Source organism: Hypanus sabinus, chromosome 6 (assembly GCF_030144855.1).
Source record: "Hypanus sabinus isolate sHypSab1 chromosome 6, sHypSab1.hap1, whole genome shotgun sequence".
NCBI lineage: Eukaryota > Metazoa > Chordata > Chondrichthyes > Myliobatiformes > Dasyatidae > Hypanus > Hypanus sabinus.
The window spans coordinates 20,202,987-20,219,461 of NC_082711.1; the positions used below are offsets into that span (position 1 = coordinate 20,202,987).

At 45.4% G+C, this 16,475-nt stretch overlaps 1 protein-coding gene across 3 annotated transcripts in view; it reads right to left on the reverse strand.

Moving 5' to 3' along the window:
- Positions 1 to 11,808: 11,808 nt before the first annotated feature.
- kmt2ca (lysine (K)-specific methyltransferase 2Ca) overlaps positions 11,809 to 16,475 on the reverse strand; it is a 479,075-nt gene continuing 474,408 nt past the window's right edge. For all 3 annotated transcript variants that reach the window (XM_059971838.1, XM_059971840.1, XM_059971839.1), the window contains 2 exons: positions 15,900 to 16,008; positions 11,809 to 13,575 (listed from right to left, as the gene is read on the reverse strand). In XM_059971838.1, coding sequence (XP_059827821.1) covers positions 13,483 to 13,575; positions 15,900 to 16,008 — 202 coding nt within the window. In that variant the 3' untranslated portion in view covers positions 11,809 to 13,482. The remainder of the gene's footprint in view (positions 13,576 to 15,899; positions 16,009 to 16,475) is intronic.

The window sequence follows — 16,475 nt, forward strand, 5'->3', positions numbered from 1 at the left end:
GCAGCATGGGCAGAACCTGACCTGCGTACTCGAAGACCTGCAGAACTGTAAGTTTGTGTTTGTCCGAAGGGGTGGGCATCGGCCACTGCTGCAACGACCCTACGAGGGGCAGTTTACGGTGCTCAGGAACAACGGGTCCATGTTCGTGCTGGACGTTGGGGGGAGAGAGGAGGTTTTCACGGTGGACCGACTCAAACCGGCCCATGTGGACCTGGTGCAACCGGTCGAGTTTCCGGCACCACGGTGCAGGGGCCGACCTCCCAAACAGGTTCCGGCCCAGGCTGTGGACATTGGGGGGTTTATCGCCGGTTCTGGGGGGGTGGGGGGGTTATGTGGCGACCCATTTCCTGGCACATCCGAACCGGCTCACGATTAGCCTGCGTTCCGGCTAAGGGAAATAGCCTACAGGGGTTTGCGAGCACAGAGCTTTGGAGCCTCTGCGCCACGGCGGGCTGGTTGAGGGAGGCTTAAAAGTGAGGCTGAGGCTTTTGAATAAAGTTTTTCTTCGACTGCAGTTACCGACTCCGTGTCGTAATTTTAGCGCTGCATGTAGCACACTGCTACAGTATCACTTTTTAAAAAAACTGTCACAGCCAATGCTTTGTTTCCCTTAAACTGAGTGGCCTGTTCGAATTTCAAGAGTCAACTACATTAATGGGTTTTTTTGTCCTTGAATGACATTACTAAACTCAAGACAAAAGGAAGTTTTGTGATCTACAATGATTTGCTTTAAAAATAATTCCAGATTATTAACTGAATTTGTACTCCACATGGTGTGATCTGAACTCGGGTCACTGGACTGATAGTCCACAGCTTCATTTAACACTTAATTTAGCCTGGACTTTGTTGCTGTGCCATGATAGCACCAGATTACAAGCATACAACAGTGCAATCCCATTGCTTTGAGATGATGTGAAATAGGTTAAAATTTTACACCTTTATTTCAGACATACACATTAAGGTCAAGCTTATTAAATGTTGTGAGTTTAAAGCTAATTTTTATCCTAATAGTGTGTTGTAATTCAATACAAATCCCACTAAAGTAGGAGCAAGATATAGAAAAATACTAAAGGAACTGGCAGGAGTTTAAATGAATAGCATTTTTATTTATGGCACAGACCTTGGCCAAGTAAATCTTTAATTGAAAACCCTTTCACGCATGTACCAAAAGACATGGCTGAACATCAATAGCCCACTGAAGGCTATGAATCAAAACCCTAATGCTCAACTGCTAACATACCCAATCCCCACAAAGAAACCTCAGAGGACTGCTTTCTTTCCAAGTGATTGATTGCCAGAAACTATTTTATTAAATACAGCTTTTATAGAACACACACTGCTGTGCAAGAGTCTTCAGCACATTATATATATAGTTAGGATGCCTAAGACGTTTATAACCATATAACAATTACAGCACAGAAACAGGCCATCTTGGCCCTTCTAGTCCATGCCGAACGCTTACTCTCACCTAGTCCCACCGACCTGCTCTCAGCCCATAACCCTCCATTCCTTTCCTGTCCATATACTTATCCAATTTTTTTTTAAATGACAATATCGAACCTGCCTCTACTACTTGTACTGGAAACTCATTCCACACAGCTACCACTCTCTAAGTAAAGAAGTTCCCCCCTTGTTACCCCTAAACTTTTGCCCCTTACTCTCAACTCATGTCCTCTTGTTTGAATCTCCCCTACTCTCAATGGAAAAAGCCTATCCACGTCAACTCTATCTATCCCCCTCATAATTTTAAATACTTCTATCAAGTCCCCCCTCAACCTTCTATGTTCCAAAGAATAAAGACCTAACTTGTTCAACCTTTCTCTGTAACTTAGGTGCTGAAACCCAGGTAACGTTCTAGTAAATCTCCTCTGTATTCTATTTTGTTAACATCTTTCCTATAATTCGATGACCAGAACTTTTGCATAGTACTGTAGCAATTTTAGGTGTTGGTACTATACCGCTGCTCAAAAAAACAAATTTCATGATACATGTGAGTGCTAGTAAACCTGATTCTAAAATGGATCTCTATTGTGGACTGAAAGTGGGAAGGGAGCAGGGAGAGGGGAATCGTGGTTGGGAAAAGAGGAACGGAGAGCAGAGGGACCAAGAAGCATCACAGAAACACTCTGCAGTGATCACTAAACCAACTGTTTGGAATCAAATGACCTTGTCTGGTTTCTCAGGGCTGAGAGTATCTGCACCCGCACAACCCCCTGCCCCTGACAGTCCCTCTCTGCCACTAGTCCCACACTCCCCGTGTGGTGCTCCACCTCCCTGGTGCCAGAATTAGGGTAGTCTCAGATCGGGTCCGTGCCATTATCAAGGGCGAGGGTGAGCAGCCAGTAGTCTTGGTGCATATTGGCAGCAATGACTTGCATAGACAAGGTGATGAGGTCCTGAAGAGAGATTTTAAGGAGCTCGGTAGAAAGCTGAAAAACAGAGACTCCAGGGTAGTAATCTCTGATTTGCTGCCTGCAGGGGTAAAAATAGGATGATTGGTTGAGGAACTGGTGCAGGGACCCAGATTTATGGATCATTGGGATCTTCTGGGTAAGGTAAGACCTGTACAAAGCGGCCCAGTTACACCTGAACCTGAACCTGAGGGGTCCAATATCCTTGTGGACAAGTTGGCTAGAATTGTTCGGGAGGGTTTAAACTAACTTGATAGAGTACTGGGAACCAGAGTGACGCTCCTTCTCTGCCACTGGTCCCACACCCCTCCTGTGGTGTTCCACCCTCGCCATTCCTAACATCCTTTGTTCCCATCAGATTTACAAACTCGCACACCATTCCACATTGACAAATTTGGGACTGTGCACACTAGCGCTTTCTCTCTCTCTCTCTATATGTGCCTAAGACTTTTGTACAGTATTGTAAATTGTTCAGCTATCTTTAAAAATTCTGGATTGTTGGGGGATAAAATATTGACCTGTAAGTGTACAGATTTATTCTTGACCCACTCTTTTGTCAATTCAACACATCAGATTCATCAGTAGCTTCATGTCAATATTGGGTCATGAAACAAATATGAGGTTGTAGTGGTGTGCTACACACAGCGCTAAAATTACGACACGGAGTCGGTAACTGCAGTCGAAGGAAAAAACTTTATTCGAAATCTTCAGCCTCACTTTTAAGCCTCCCTCAACCTGCCCCCCATGGCGCAGAGGCTCCAAAGCTCTGTGCTCGCAAACCCCCGTAGGCTATCTAATTGTGAGTCGGTTCGGATGTGCCAGGAAATGGGTCGCCACATAACCTCCCCCCCAGAACCGGCGATACACCCCCCCAATGTCCACAGTCTGGGCCAGAACCTGCTTGGGAGGTTGGCCTCTGTGCCGAGGTGCCGGAAACTCGGCCGGTTGCGCCAGGTCCACATGGGCCGGTTTGAGGCGGTCCACCGTGAAAACCTTCTCTTCCCCCCAACGTCCAGCACGAACGTGGACCTGTTGTTCCGGAGCACCATAAACGGCCCCTCGTATGGCCGCTGCCCGCCCCTTCGTACAAACACAAACTTACAGTTCTGTAGGTCTTTGGGTACGCAGGTCGGGTGCCGCCCGTGCTGTGAAGTGGGTATGGGGGCCAGGTTACCGAGCTTCTCGCGTAGTCTGCCCAGGACTGCTGCGGGATCTTCCTCTTGCCCCCTTGGGGCTGGTAGGAACTCCCCGGGGACGACCAGGGGCGCGCCGTACACCAACTCGGCCGACAAGGCATGCAGGTCGTCCTTGGGCGCTGTGCGGATGCCGAGTAGGACCCAGGGAAGCTCATCCGCCCAGTTGGCTCCTCGCAGGCGGGCCATGAGGGCCGACTTCAGGTGACGGTGGAAACGCTCCACTAGCCCGTTCGACTGTGGGTGGTAGGCAGTGGTGTGGTGCAGCTGAGTCCCCAAAAGGCTGGCCATAGCTGACCACAGGCTGGAGGTGAACTGGGCGCCTCTGTCGGAGGTAATGTGGGCTGGTACACCAAAGCGGGACACCCAGGTGGTGATCAGTGCCCGGGCGCAAGATTCGGAGGTGGTGTCGGTGAGCGGGACCGCCTCTGGCCATCTTGTGAACCGGTCCACAATAGTCAGGAGGTGCCGCGCTCCACGCGACACTGGCAGGGGGCCCACAATATCCACATGAATGTGGTCGAAACGCCGGTGGGCGGGATGGAACTGCTGCGGTGGGGCTTTGGTGTGCCGCTGCACCTTGGCTGTCTGGCAGTGCATGCACGTTTTGGCCCATTCACTGACCTGTTTGCGGAGTCCGTGCCAAACAAACCTGCTGGAAACCATCCGGACAGTTGTCCGGATGGAGGGATGCGCCAAGTTATGAATGGAGTCGAAAATGCGGCGCCGCCAGGCTGTCGGGACGACGGGACGGGGCTGGCCGGTGGCGACATTACAGAGTAGGGTCCTCTCACCCGGGCCCACGGGGAGGTCCTGGAGCTGCAAACCGGAGACTGCGGTTCTGTAACTCGGAATCTCCTCATCCGCCTGCTGCGCCTCTGCCAGTGCCTCAAAGTCTACCCCTTGGGAAAGGGCATGAACGGTAGGGCGAGAGAGCGCATCCGCCACGACATTGTCCTTACCCGAGACGTGCCGGACATCCGTCGTGTATTCAGAGATGTAGGACAGGTGGCGTTGCTGGCGGGATGACCAGGGGTCGGACACTTTCGTAAACGCAAAGGTAAGCGGTTTGTGGTCCGTGAACGCGGTGAAGGGCCGACCTTCTAGGAAGTACCTGAAATGCTGGATTGCCAGGTAGAGCGCCAACAGTTCCCGGTCGAAAGCACTGTATTTGAGCTCGGGTGGTCGCAGGTGTTTGCTGAAAAACACCAGGGGTTCCCAGCAACCTGTGATGAGTTGCTCCAGTACCCCACCGACTGCCGTGTTTGATGTGTCCACTGTGAGGGCGGTAGGGGCGTCCATTCTGGGATGTACTAGCATCGCGGCGTTCGCCAAAGCTTCCTTCGTTTGAACGAAAGCGGCGGCGGACTCCTCGTCCCAGGTAATGTCCTTGCTCGGACCCGACATCAGGGCGAACAGGGGGCGCATGATCCGGGCAGCTGAAGGGAGGAAGCGGCGGTAGAAATTGACCATACCTACGAATTCCTGAAGGCCTTTGATCGTGGTGGGTCGGGGAAAGAGGCGGACCGCATCTACCTTAGCGGGCAGAGGGGTTGCCCCGTCTTTAGTAATCCTGTGGCCCAGGAAGTCAATGGTATCGAGTCCGAACTGGCATTTGGCGGGGTTGATTGTAACACCGTACTCACTCAGTCGGGCGCAGAGTTGACGGAGGTGGGACAGATGCTCCTGATGACTGCTGCTGGCTATGAGGATGTCATCCAAATAGATGAACGCGAAGTCCAGGTCCCGTCCCACCGCGTCCATTAACCGCTGGAACGTCTGTGCGGCATTCTTCAGGCCGAACGGCATGCGGAGGAACTCGAAAAGGCCAAACGGGGTGATGAGAGCTGTTTTGGGGACGTCGTCAGGATGCATCGGGATTTGATGGTATCCTCGGACGAGGTCTACCTTGGAGAAGATCCGTGCGCCGTGCAGGTTTGCTGCAAAGTCCTGAATGTGCGGCACAGGGTAGCGGTCCGGTGTGGTAGCCTCGTTCAGCCTGCGGTAGTCGCCGCACGGTCTCCAGCCCCCCATCGCTTTGGGCACCATGTGCAGTGGGGAGGCCCATGGGCTGTCAGACCGCCGGATGATCCCCAATTCCTCCATCCTCTGGAACTCCTCCTTCGCCAGTCGGAGCTTGTCCGGGGGAAGCCGCCGAGCGCGGGCGTGGAGGGGTGGTCCCTGGGTCGGGATGTGGTGCTGTACGCCGTGCCTGGGCATGGCCGCTGTGAACTGCGGTGCCAGAACCGATGGGAAATCCGCCAGGACCCTGGTGAAGTCGTTGTCGGACAGCGTGATGGAGCCGAGGTGAGGGGCTGGCAACTGGGCTGCACCCAGGGAGAACGTCTGAAAGGTCTCGGCGTGGACCAGTCTCTTCCTGGGCAGGTCGACCAGTAGGCTGTGAGCCCGCAAAAAATCCGCACCCAGAAGCGGTTGGGCTACGGCGGCCAGTGTGAAGTCCCACGTGAACTGGCTGGAGCCGAACTGTAGCTGCACCTGACGGGTGCCATAGGTCCTTACTGTGCTGCCATTCACGGCCCTCGGGGGGGACCCGGTGCCCTGTTGCGGGTGTCGTAACTCGTCAGGGGTAAAACGCTGATCTCAGCCCCAGTATCGACCAAAAACGTCCCGACCTTCTATCCCACACATACAGGAGGCTATCCCGATGGCCAGCTGCCGTAGCCATCAGCGGCGGCTGGCCCTGGCGTTTCCTGGGAACTTGCAGGGCGGGCGACAACGGTGGGCTGCTGCGCCCCACCGCTGGTGGTAGAAGCACCAGTGTTCATTGGGCCGGGGGTTGGCGGGCTCTGCGGCCGGGCCTGGAATGGTTTGCTGCCGGGAGCGTGGCTGGGAGATCTGTGCGATGGATGCCCCGCTCACCTTTTTGGCGTTCCACAGCAAGTCCGCCCGGGCTGCCACCTTCCGGGGGTCACTGAAATCCGCGTCGGACAGCAGCAGGCGTATGTCCTCGGGCAGCTGCTCCAGGAATGCCTGCTCAAACATGAGGCAGGGTGTGTGTCCGTCGGTGAGAGACAACATCTCATTCATTAAAGCCGATGGAGGTCTGTCGCCCAAGCCATCCAGGTGCAGTAAACGGGCAGCCCGCTCGCGCCGTGAGAGTCCGAAAGTCCTGAGGAGCAGGGCTTTGAATCCCGTGTACTTGCCGTCTGCTGGGGGCAACTGTACGAACTCCGCGACCTGGGCCGCTGTGTCCTGGTCGAGGGAGCTCACCACGTAGTAGTAGCGGGTGTCTTCTGAGGTGATCTGGCGAACGTGGAATTGGGCTTCGGCTTGCTGGAACCATAGGTTCGGGCGCTGTGTCCAGAAACCCAGCAGTTTCAACGAAACCGCATGAACAGAGGCGGCGTCGGTCATTTCTGGTCCAAAAATCGTTTGGACTGTCGGGGTCACCAATTGTAGCGGTGTGCTACACGCAGCGCTAAAATTACGACCCGGAGTCGGTAACTGCAGTCGAAGGAAAAAACTTTATTCGAAATCTTCAGCCTCACTTTTAAGCCTCCCTCAACCTGCCCCCCATGGCGCAGAGGCTCCAAAGCTCTGTGCTCGCAAACCCCCGTAGGCTATCTAATTGTGAGTCGGTTCAGATGTGCCAGGAAATGGGTCGCCACATAGTAATTGTTTTTGGAGTCACACCACTGGTCTGCTGATAAAAAATACTCTGCTTGTACTGCTAGAAATATACTGTTCTTAACCCATTGCTGCTAGAAAACTTGGTGGTTCCCTGACAACAACAACATTAATAATATTAATAAAATAATAACAATAAAATAATAAATTTAATAACATAATAAATCCAATAAATGAAATAATCTGTGTGAATGGCACACAAAACAAAGTTTTTTTCACTGTACCTTGGAACATGTTACAATAATAATCTAATTTACATGTATTCTGGAACACCTAATAACATCAATAAACATTGTACTGTCTAGTTCTCAGCCATTTCAACTTAAGATCTGTAAGTACACTTTGTACTTCTCTGCTGCCTCTCTCCAGTTGAAATTTGCAAGATCCATTATAACTTAATCAAGTTATGGACTCAATTCATTTCCCAATAATAGACATTGGGTTAGTTAGTTTGCAATTGCCTGGTTCCATAATTAGAGGGACAGGAACCGTTCCAAAGTCAGAAGAATTTGGGAAGATTATAATTAAGACATAATGCACTGTTCTTACCCAATTCAAGTGGATATCTGGTGACAGCGATTTCCCACTATTGAGTATGTCATTTTCTTCACTGCTGTTGCTTTACTGAGTCCTGCTCTAATTCACTACTCAGCATGCTATCTATTCTCCTAAAGAAGATTACAAAATAATTATGTTCATTTCCATATTTGCATTTAAAGTTTCCCCATCAACAGCTGAAGATCCCCAAAATGCTCCTGAATGTTCCTTATCCAATTATTGAAAACAAATGTTGGTTTTGTTATAGACAAAATTCATGCCATGAATGGAACTGGCAAAAGCTTTCTGAGTAAAAGGTTATCTGACTACCAGCAAAAATCGAGGGTACTCAGGATGTGGGGCTGGGGCAAAGCTCAGGTGAGATGGTAGAGCAGGCCCAAGTGGACACGTGGCATCTTATCCCTTATTTTGGGTTTTCATTAACACCAATGAAAATAGACAGATTGCCTATTTGTTTAAAGGCCTTTCCTGTGTAACATTTCACCATGACTTTCTACACACCAATTTTTTTTTACAAACTCCCTTTTGTAACACTTTTGTTTACAACATGGATCAGTAACCCTCTGTTGTTGAAAGACAGAGAAAAGCCAGCTACAAACCAGGAGAATTGTATTTACTTATTGAGATACGGTGCAGTGCAGGCCCTTCTAGCTGTGCTGCCCTGCTATCCCCTAATTTAACCCCAGGACAATTTACAATCACCAATTAACCAACCAATCTACCAGCAGGTCTTTGGACTGTGTGAGGAACCTGGAGCCCCTGGAGGAAACCCATGTGGTCACAGGGAGAATGTGCAAACTTCTTACAGGCAATGGCTCTTTCATTCTCTTTAAATATGCTATCATATGTTCAAAGGAACAGGAGTTTTGTTCCTCCTATTCCAAAAATAAATTTAAACATAAGAACATTCCTTGGACACTGCAGAGAAAGGTGCAATGTCTGCACATAACTGACTCGATGCTCAGGAGTCAGAGGTGTAATCATAAAGCCACAACTCACCATTTACCTACTCTCTCCCTGGGACCATTGTTGTAGGAAAGTTTGATCACTTAGAGGATGACAGCTTTACAAACACCATTGCTACAAGAAAAAGATCTACATGGTAAGTGGTGAGCTGAACAATTCACAGGAGGATGAAATAAAATGAAATTAGAACTTTGGATGCTGTAAGCATTCAAAGAGCCTACGAGGTGGATAAAATTGAACTGTTCAAGATGTACTTTAAGTATCTTGCTTTAATTTTTACATTAAGCATTTTTAATTAGCATCAAGCCCCAGGGAACGCCGATCCAAAACAAAACCTCCGATCATCACCCTCTTCTTCCTACCAATTCCCTGGATCCCATAGTGCAGCGGTTCCCAACCTGGGGTCCACAGAGACTTTGGTTAATGGTAGGGTTCCACAGGCATAAAAAAGGTAGGGATCCCCTGCCATAGTGTATACCATGTTATCAATACATACACATCAATTGGCCTACCATCATCAACCTTCTTGGTTACTTCTTCAACAAACCCAGTCAGATTCAGGATTTTATATGCTCAAAGTCATCTTGACCAGGCCTAATCAACCAGTCGTTCCAATTACTTGTTCATTTCACCCTTCAGAATCCCCTGTAACCACAGCCGTTGGTATTATTGGGCTATAGTTTACAGGCTTGCCTTTGCAGCCCTTCTTAAGTAGAAACACAAAATTAGCCACCCACCAGTCTTCCACCAATTCACTTCGGCTAACACTTATGCATGAACCTCAGCCAGGGTTCCTGCAATTACTTCTCCAGCTTCCCAGTCTTCTGGGACATACCTGAGCAGGTCCTGGAGATTTATTTAGCTTCATATGCTTTAAGACATTCAGTACCTCCTCTGCTGTAATGCAAATGATCACAAAGGCATACCCTCAGAAACCACTGCCAGGACTGTCACAAAAAACACTGCAGCTACAACTCTGTAGGCCAGAGGCTGTATATCCTGTGGTGAGATTTGCTAACTTCTAGACTAATCAGAACAAGGGACAAGAAATCACTGTGATGGATAATCATTTCTTCACAATATTCATAAACAGTGCACATGTCACTCTGTACCACTATACTAAAGTGTTCTGGCATACGTACCTTCAGCCAGCTTTCTGCTGGGAGCTCCAGACAGACGATACAAGAGCACAGCAAAACTTTCAACTGGCTGCAAAAGTAACATCAAGGAGCACAATTATAACTCGCACTGCTCATAAAATCCAGAAAAATGAATATACAATAAATGGGAGGCCATTGAATGGTGGGCTGGAATAACAGGGACCTGGAGTGTACTTTGACAGATTCCTCATGTTAGCAGGACTGGTCAGTAAGATAGTACAAAGGACATGGGAGTACTTTCCTTTAGGGAAAAAAGGATAAAGTGAACTAGAACCAAATTAACAAGAGTGGTGTAGTTGCTGCCTCACAGCTCCAGCGAACTGCGTTCAATACTTACTGGAGATACTGTTCATAGACAGACACACAATGAGGTAGGAAATGGAGAAATACATATGATATGGAGGCAGATGGAAGTAGTTTACATTGCCATCATGGTCAGCACAGGCATTGTGGACTGAAAACCACGTTCACCTCTGTCCTGATTCAAAGACAATGTTTTAAATTCTTAAAAATCTAAATATTAGACAATTTCAGAAATATTTAATGCCTATTTAAAATTATTAGAAACATTCCACAATTAAGTTATCCATGATTATTCTCGACAGAGCCATTCACCTATATTGATCCCATTATTTCACTGGATCCCTGCCAAGTACTTTTCTCTCAGGTGCCTACCCAACTCTTGCTGAAAAACCTGATTCATTTTTCCAACCTTCTAAGTAATGAGCTCCAGATTAATCAATTCACTGTTGATCCTTACAACCCCTTTGTACATTTTGCCCATCACTTTTGAAGTTGCATTCAACAGTCTTTAAACCACTCAGTAATAGAAACAATTTCTGAAGGACCCATTCCTGTGCTGTGCTGTTGTATGTTCTTACATCCAGTTATCTTCCAAAATGAAAAACAATGAGGCCACTCTCAAGTTGGAGGAGCAACACTTAAGATTCCAACTGGGTATTTGTTAAGCTGACAGCATGAACATCGATTTTTCAAACTTTTGTTATTTCTCTCCCCTCCCCCTTCTCTCCTTTAACTTTCCTCATTCTGGCTCTTCTCTTACCCTTTTCTCTTCTTACTTGCCTATCAAACCCTCTGATGTTGCTGCTCCTCCCCTATCAGATTCCCTCTTCTTCACCTATCATCTCCCAGCTTCCCACTCACTCAACACCCTTCCCCCTCACTTATCACCTTCCAGTTTATGCTCCTTCCTCTCCCCTTCCTTTCTGGCTTCTTCCCCCTTCCTGTCTTGATGAAGGTTCTTGGCCAGAAATATTAACCGTTTATTCCTCTGCATAGATGCTGCCTGACCTGCTGAGTTTCTCCGGCATATTGTGCGTGTTACTCTGCATTTCTAGTAAAAACAGAACCTCTAGTGTTTATGTCTACAACAATTCTCAGTAGTACCTTCTACATTTTTTCATTATCCACTTACCTTGTTGGTCTCTCATTCCCAGGCCCTTCACACCCACTGTAGCATTCCTGACATTTAAAAATACTCAGGTGCATCAATTCAAAATCTTCTTTTGTAAACCCCTGACAGCTAGTTTGGAATTTCTAGGCTAAATGATCCAATGGCAGACATTAGAAGGACGGTGCATGTTTCACAGAGTGGATGGATATTGATGACAACTTTAGTGTCATTACTATTGTAAAATCTAGGCCACCTCTACATCACACTGATATTACCTACAAAAGACAGCACATTGTTTCCTGAAACAGATCCTAGTGTTCAAAGATGCTGCTCGACCAGTTGAACTCTTCCAGCAGACCATTTGTTGCTCCAGATTCCAGCACCAGCAGTCTGGTGTCCCCAAGACAAATGGCATTCACATTTCAATTCTATTCATAACAACAAAACCATTCTGTTCATAGATGTAAAATATTTTATTTGTAAATGCTGATCTCCTAATCTGGTTGCACAAACTCCAAAACCCAATAACACTCTTTACACTTCAAAAAAAAAGCTCTTTTTCCCCCAACATTAGATACTATTGTACAGGACAGAAATAAACTGTAGGACAAATACTGGTAGGATGTTGGAATATTATACAAGAGAAAAAAAATCCAAGAAACAAATTCATACAGCTATTTATCAAGAAGAACTATGTACAATTGATTTCTTCTGTAAGGTAAAAAATACAACATGCCATATACATTACAATTTATGACTGTTTCATTGAATATAACAATTTACTGATAATGTGCACACAAACTTCATTTCGAACTTAATAGTTGTGAAGTGTCAGTACCAGTTATTTCTCTTTTCTGTAAGTATAAAATAAAGCTAACCTGGTTCAAAATGCATTTTAAACTTCTACAAGCCAACACAAAACAGTGTTTGTTTAAAGAAATGTAAACAAAAAACAATCCATACAAATATTATTTTTGTGCCTATTTTTTCATTTATTCCAAAACCCTATTGCCAAAAATCCTGCAGTGTTAGCATAATTACATTTCATAATTTTGCTTAAAAATAAAAATTATCTTTGAGGCTACAACCCTTAACATGATTCTGCTGTATGTATTGTGTTTGCAATCCTCTACCTATACATCTAGGCTTGCTAAAGGAGCTTCTAGCCGCTACCTGGGTGTGGTTTTGAACCTAATTCACAGTTGGTTAAATTTATACACCATGTAACCTGACTCAGAGGACTCCACTAAAAGCAAATTGTTGCAGTGTCAGGTAGCTTTTGGTCATTTTCTTTTATATTGTATATTCCTCACTTTATTTACAATTTGTACAAAGTAACAGGGTTTTTATATCTGCAGGTAACAGCAGCAGCTTGGCTTTCTTCTACTTTTATTTTTAAAAATAGCTTCATTCACTTATCCAATAAATACAAAAATGTTTCTCTTTTATCATACAGAAATCAAAAAACTACAATAAACTGACTCATGGAATCAAGTAATTTAAATGGTTTTAGTGCAAGTTATTTCCCTTAGCTGTATCCCTAAGGAAGTCACCTCAGTACATTCCTTGTTCAGTGGTGTCTACTTTTTTTTAATTAATTATTTATTTAAACTAGAGGGCCTGCCCCTTGCAAATAAGGCTGTGGCCAGCACTGTTGATCCTTCCCCTAGCTGGTGAATTCGGTCCTACATTCATAAGTGCCTACCCTACTTGTAAGCAGGTCAGCCATTGGTTCTTTTCCTAATAAAACCATTGCTCATTTCAGTCAATACAGGACAGTAACTCCAGTGCTAGACCAATTAATAATCTGCTTCCACCTGCATTTCTTATGGACAGATGGGATTGACTGGCATGTCAGCCAATCTTCAGTTTATGCTTGTTACACAACTCTGTGCTGCTGCTGGAGATGAGGAGATGAGGAGAATCATTTGTGAACTCCAGGCTTACTTTCGAAAGGTGTTTTGTGTGTGTGTTCATATGTCTGTGCATGTGTGGGTGGATGTGAGTGTGGATGTGCGCATGTGTGTATGTATGTACATGTGTGTGTGTGTGAATGTATGGTTCATGTAAAAGAGAAAGTGAGCATCTCTTTCCAGGGACAAGCAACCCCAGAAATATTGCAAGGAATGCGTTTAGTTCATCCATTTACGGCAGTTCACAGCTCCACAATGACATGGGATCTTGTGCTGGTCATCTTCAAAATCAAATTTGTAATCATAGGACAGCTGCAAAAGAGAACATTTCTAGTCAATGACTGATTTGGAACAACAAATCTGAGAAACTGAGATGCACAACATCACACAAACTAATCTTCACTGACTATTCCCAGCAGAACAGAGCAATCAGAAAAGAATCAGCAGCTGCTACTGCATGAGATGTCACAAAGCACAGGAAAAAGGCTAGATTCAAACAAAGGTCATGGGTTAGGTGTGAAAGGTGAAATACTTAAGGGAACATGAGGGGGAGCTTTTTCACTCAGAGGGTAGTCTAGTGGAATGAGCTGCCGGCAGAAGTAAGTGAAGGATGCAGACTCGACTGCAGCATTTAAGAGAAGTTTGGATAAGTACGTGGATAGGAGGCGTGTGGAGGGCTATGGTCCAGGTGCAGATCGATGGGACTAGGAAGAATAACAGTTTGGCATGTACTAGATGAACCGAGGGCTTTTTGATGTTCTGTAGAGTTCTGTAACTAATAATGAACAGCACAATCGAGTAACTTGTGACGTGACATCTACACACATTTGACAGGCTTCACATTTTTAAAGTAACAATACAAAACAGTATTTGCTGATAAGGTCATTGCAATAATTAGATGGACTTGATTTTTACACTGTTGTGTGTGGATTGAAGGCAGAACTGCTTGTTCTGCCCTTAAAATGTGCGTTAAGATGATTACTCCAAGAGCACATTTACAGTTGTACTCTAAAGTTGAGGTAAGCTGTTTTCAACTGTGCCGAAGGGACTCTCAGATCAAAACCATCTGATCTATTACAATCATCAATAATTCTGGGAAAATAAAAGCTTTTTAAAAAAAAATCTGTTGATCTTAACCCAGAAATTACAGAATTCTCATCAGAATTCCTTCAAAGATACGCCAATCCATCAATGTTTCTTTAAATATACATTCTTCCTTGTGGACTGGATAAGGTTGATTCACCAATTAGTGCTTGACTGAACTATGCACCAACCTCTGTAAACATCTTTAAGTTCAGCAGAAATTAATTTTGCTCTTAATTCGCGATGTTCAGCATTCAGGGCTTTAAAGAAGAGAACTGTATGCTGCTTCTGGATTCCACTCTGAAACAGCCTAATTTAAGGTCATACCCTCTTGTTCCAAATTCCCCACTGATGAAAGAGTTTACCTACATCCATTTCATTTTGAGGAACTCATTAAATCAGCATCCAACTGTTTGAACTTGAGAACACAAGCCAAGTTCACGCATTCCTTTCTCACAATTTAACCCTCGACAATGTTTGGATGAAACTTAAATGTACCCCATTCCATATAATGTCCTTGAGAATCCAGGCTCAAAAGGCAAATGAATTACTCAGATGGGTGCTGTAGATCTATATTAAATGGATCACCTCTGCATCTAATCAAAAGCCTAACACTGCTCCCATCCTGAACTTTGCTGTTGTTTTAGAATGGGGTCCACAAACAGCTAACAATTAACTATATTTACAATTCAGAACACATTCACAGGGTCATGAAGATACAGAACAGAAACATGCCCTTCAGCTGTTCAAGTCTGTGCCAACCATTAAACACCCATTTGAACTAGTTCCACATTAATCCCATGTTTTATTCTCCCCATATTCCACTTAAATCCTCTCCAATTCTCCCAATTTATTCCTGTTCATTTTCTCTCTCTTTCCAATATAAAATACAATGCTGAAGATACTGAAATTAAACAGTAAAAGTGGACAAAAACAGAATATTTCATCAGGCATTTCATTGAAGGAAAATTCTTAACCTTAAATGTTCTTACTCCTTGAATTCCTATCAGATTCCTTCCATAGCCATTTAATTCTTTCACCTCCCAGCTTCTCACCTTACTGCTCTCCTTCACCCATGTTCCCCCACATCATCTGGCTTCATCTATCACCTGCCAGCTTGTATCTTCCCCTCCCTCCATCTTCTTATTCTGGCTTCTGCTCCCTTCTTTTCCAGTCTTGATGAAGGGCTTCACAGCCTGAAACACTGACTGTTGATTCCTCTCCATATATGCTGCCTGACCTGCTGAGTTCTTGCATCATTTTGTGTGTGTTGCTCTGGATTTCCAGCATCTGCAGAACCTATTGCATTTATAATCCTTAAATATTATCTGCTTCCATTTCCACAGACCATCACTAGGCCAAGCATTTGCAAGACTTTCTATTTACCATTTCCACCATTTTCTGTTTCTTGCCGTCAACTGAAATTATATTTAATTCTAATCACAGAAACTGCAGTAAATGCCACGAACTGGCTTAACTGCATTTTAGTAATTTTGTGTTCGAAGGGTTGTAAAGCAAACAAAATAGAACTTTTGATTACAAGCTGGACTTACCTCCTCTCCTTTCTGAATCCTACGATTGGAGCTGATAATTATTTTGTGTCCTTTCTCAAAGGTTACCACCTCAGCCACACAATTTGGTGCACAGGAATGATTGATATATCTGAAAGATCATAATACACATCATATTCCCAGAGATATTTTAATAATTACAAACTTCAGAGCACTCCACTAATTATTGCGCACAAAAGTACTAATAGAGGTAGTATTATTCCTCCAAGAGGACAACAACTTTGTTGTGGTTTGGAGGCTTGCATGCCTCTGACCCAGACAGCTATGTTGGCTGGAGTTAGGGCTTTAAGCTTTTGCTCTTGGTAGTGTCACCCATGCCAAATTGGTAAAAGGGTAGAAGACAGACTAAGAGTGGTCCTCTAAGTTCGGGGGGGAGGGGGGGGAGGAGGATGTCAGCTCAGGGTCAACAACCCTGACTGGTAAAACAAAACTGTTATGGAAACAGCAGTGAAGAATCCTTCTACAGCTGAGTGTGATGGTATTCTTGAGTCTCTACATGGGACTTATATGACTGAGAGTAATGAAAATGGAGAGGAAACTACTGATACGATGAAGGAA